At 65.4% G+C, this 3,400-nt stretch overlaps 1 protein-coding gene across 1 annotated transcript in view; it reads right to left on the bottom strand.

Annotated features, from left to right (window-relative positions):
- SKIC2 (SKI2 subunit of superkiller complex) overlaps window positions 1-3,400 on the bottom strand; it is a 20,373-nt gene that overhangs the window by 13,663 nt on the left and 3,310 nt on the right. The window contains exons 7-11 of the mRNA XM_075071465.1: window positions 3,273-3,392; window positions 2,592-2,737; window positions 2,311-2,457; window positions 1,978-2,062; window positions 30-136 (exon numbers count right to left, since the gene is read on the bottom strand). Coding sequence (XP_074927566.1) covers window positions 30-136; window positions 1,978-2,062; window positions 2,311-2,457; window positions 2,592-2,737; window positions 3,273-3,392 — 605 coding nt within the window. The remainder of the gene's footprint in view (window positions 1-29; window positions 137-1,977; window positions 2,063-2,310; window positions 2,458-2,591; window positions 2,738-3,272; window positions 3,393-3,400) is intronic.

The raw sequence follows: 3,400 nt of genomic DNA, 5'->3' as shown, positions 1-3,400 counted from the left end.
CCTGTCCCCCCCGGAAACCCCCTCCTCACCCGATCCAGTCAGCGAACTCCAGCGTGTTGGGGACAGTGGCGCTCAGCAGGATGATGTTCACGTGCTCTGGCAGCATGATCAGCACCTCCTCCCACACCACGCCGCGCTGGGGGGGGGGCACGGGGGGGTGTCAGTGTATGGCCTGTCCCCCCTCCCCCCACCACATGGGGGGCCAGTGTACAGCCTGCCCCCCTCCCACAGCACGCTGGGGGGTCTGCTCGAGCCAGAAGCACCCCCCCAGAGACCCCACCCAAGCCCCATGTCTGCCCCCATACTCCCCTCCCCGCCTGACCGCCCCATGCTGCGGGCAGAACTGCGGGGTCTCTGTGCATGGATGACATGGTGGGGGAGGGTGGGGGGGCTTAGATGTGTTAGGAACTGGGGAAACTTTTGGGAAAGGGGGAGCCTATCCAGGAAGGATGAGCTCCACCCGAGCCAGATTGCTGGCACTTGACATTGAAACGGTCGGGGAGCAGTTCTTAAACCACGGGCTGGGGGACCTGCGAGGTGCGGAGGAGCACGTGGCTCAGACAGAGACGTCCCTGACGGGAGGGTCTGTTAATGGAGATTCTCTGTGTCCTAGTGAGGAGGAGAGGCTGGAGGATGATAAAATACGGGTAGGATCTGATGAGAAACCGTCAAACGAAGCAAGTCCCATTCAATGAAATCATGGAATGGCAGCCAGCTAAAACCAGACAAGTTTCTCAAGTGCTTCTATGCCAATGCTGGAGTCTAAACACCGAGCAGGGTGAGCCAGTGTCTGGTGTTACACGAGGCTCTGGATGTAACGGGCATCACAGACACTTGGTGGAATGAGGATAATCAACAGGACACACCACCACCAGGGTACAAAATCTCTGGGAAGCACAGACCAGGAGGAGCCGCACTAGATGTGAAGAAGTGTAGAATCAAATGAAGTAAAAATCTTAGACGAGCCCGACTGCCCCCCAGACTCTGGACAGTAATTCCACGCTCGGATAATAGCGGTACAGTGGGAGGGAGACATTGCCGCCCGCCTGGCCAGCGTGACAGCGACTGAGAAACGCTCGGGGAGATTAGAGAGACTGAACAATAACCCGCTCAGTCCCAGTGGGGGCTCTCAGCGAGCCGGGTCCATGTCACCTCCGGGCGGGCTGCACAGAGAAGGGTTCATGAAACCTTCAGTGTCCGTTTCTTGGAGCAGCTGGTCCGGGAACCCACCAGGGCAGAGGCAGTTCTTGATTTAGGCCCAAGTGGAGCCCAGGATCTGGCCCGAGACTTGGTGAGAGCGACCGTAGTGGAATTACATTTAACATCCCTGGGGCGGGGAAAACACCCCAGGGCCCAGCGTTTCGTTCACAGAGGGGAACCGGGCAAACCTGGCGGGGTTAGTTGAACAGGTATTAAAAGGTTCAGCGCCCAGACGGAAATCCCTGCATGGAAACGTTGTCAAGGCACGAGGTGTGACGAAGGGGGGGGGGGGTCTCCCTGTCCTAGTCTGATACGGCGTGTGCCTCAGTGTCCCTGCGTGCTGCGGAGTGGGGGGCAGGGCCCTCTGGCTCCCCCAGGCCCCCGCCTGGGCGGACTCGCTGTGGGCAGCACACGGAGGGGCAGGGGAGGCTGGATGCTCTGGGGTCAGACCCAGGAGGTAAAGCCATGGGAGCTCCTTGCCCTGGGAACAGTCGGCTCCCAGAGAGGGGGCTCCCCAGAATCCTGCCCGGCGTCGCGGGGAGCAGTGCCCGAGCCCCGCCTGGGACAACCATGATAGAGGCTCAACTTGAATGCATCCCCCAAATGGAGACGCGGTAGAAGCAGAGGCGAGCGCCGGCCGGCCAGCGCGCCGCACAAAGCGCGAGACGCCGCGGGGGGCAAAGGCCCGTTAGACGGCGGAGGCTGAATCCTGGGGAGGAGCCGAAGCCCCGGCAGAGCAAGAGAAATGGAACCAGGGGGCTGCCCCCCCCAACTCACCTCTGCGTCGTTGATGTAGTGAACCTCGTCGAAGATCACCCACTCCAGATCCCGGATCGCGTCCGAGCCGTTATACAGCATGGACCTGAGCCAAACGGGCAGCCAGCTAGCCCCACGGCCCCCCCACTGCCCCACGGCCCCCCGCCTTCGCCCCTCACTCCCGCCCCACGTCGAAGATCACCCACTCCAGATCCCGGATNGCCACCCCTCACTCCCGCCCCACTGCCCAGCCCCACGGCTTCACCGCTGCCCCTCACTCCTGCCCCACGGCCCCCTGCCCAGCCACCCCCCAGCTTTGCCGCTGCCCCTCCCTCCTGACCCGCAGCCCCTCACCGCAGGATCTCGGTGGTCATGATGAGGCAGGAGGCATCGGGGTGCAGCTGGACGTCCCCCGTCAGCAGCCCCACGTCCCCAAAGGTGTTCTTGAAATCTCGGAACTTCTGGTTGGACAGAGCCTTGATGGGGGAGGTGTAGATGGTCCTGGGGGGAGACGGGGCCAGAAGGGGTAACGACGGGGCCGCCGGCTGGCTCGGGGGGTGGGAAGTGGGGCACAGGGCCTGTCCCGAGGGCAGCACCGGCTGGATCTGGCTCTGGGGGGGGGCGGGGGCTCTCACCTGGTCATGTGCTTCTGGGCCAGGGCGATGGCGTATTCGGCCACCACCGTCTTCCCCGCCGAGGTGTGTGCGGCCACGAAGACCGAGTCGTGCTTCTCCAGGTGCAGGATGGCCTGTTTCTGGAACACGTCCGGCTCGAACGGCCACTGGGAGCGCGGGGAAACTGAGTCAGGCGGACAGCACCCCCCACTGGCCCCCCCCACAGGACAGACCCAGCACCGACGGGCCAGGGACAGCGCCCCCCCCCCGCAGGACAGACCCAGCACCGACGGGCCAGGGACAGCGCCCCCCCCGCAGGACAGACCCAGCACCGACGGGCCCCAGGGACAGCGCCCCCCCCGCAGGACAGACCCAGCACCGACGGGCCAGGGACAGTGCCCCCCCCGGACTCCCCCCTGCAGGGCAGACCCAGCACCCGACGGCCAGGGACAGCGCCCCCCGCTGGGCCCCCCCCACAGGACAGACCCAGCACCGACGGGCCAGGGACAGTGCCCCCCCCGGACTCCCCCCTGCAGGGCAGACCCAGCACCGACGGGCCAGGGACAGCGCCCCCCGCTGGGCCCCCCCCGCAGGACAGACCCAGCACCGACGGCCAGGGACAGCACCCCCCCCCACAGGCTTACAGCCCCCCAGAAACCAGAGAGACGCCCCCCACAGCACCGCCCAGGGCGGGGGTCTCACCCGGAAGGCCGGGTCGGGGATGCGTTTGTAGAAGTCGTCCACAGGCGAGGAGATGTCGACGGGAATCGCCCATTGCTCCTTGGGGGGCTGGGGGGGCACGGCTTGGGTGGGCGGCGGGGGCTCAGGGG

This window comes from Chelonoidis abingdonii, chromosome 12 (assembly GCF_003597395.2).
Source record: "Chelonoidis abingdonii isolate Lonesome George chromosome 12, CheloAbing_2.0, whole genome shotgun sequence".
NCBI lineage: Eukaryota > Metazoa > Chordata > Testudines > Testudinidae > Chelonoidis > Chelonoidis abingdonii.
The sequence above is the reverse complement of the archived record's forward strand: the minus strand, read 5'-3'. Positions and strand labels throughout refer to the sequence as shown.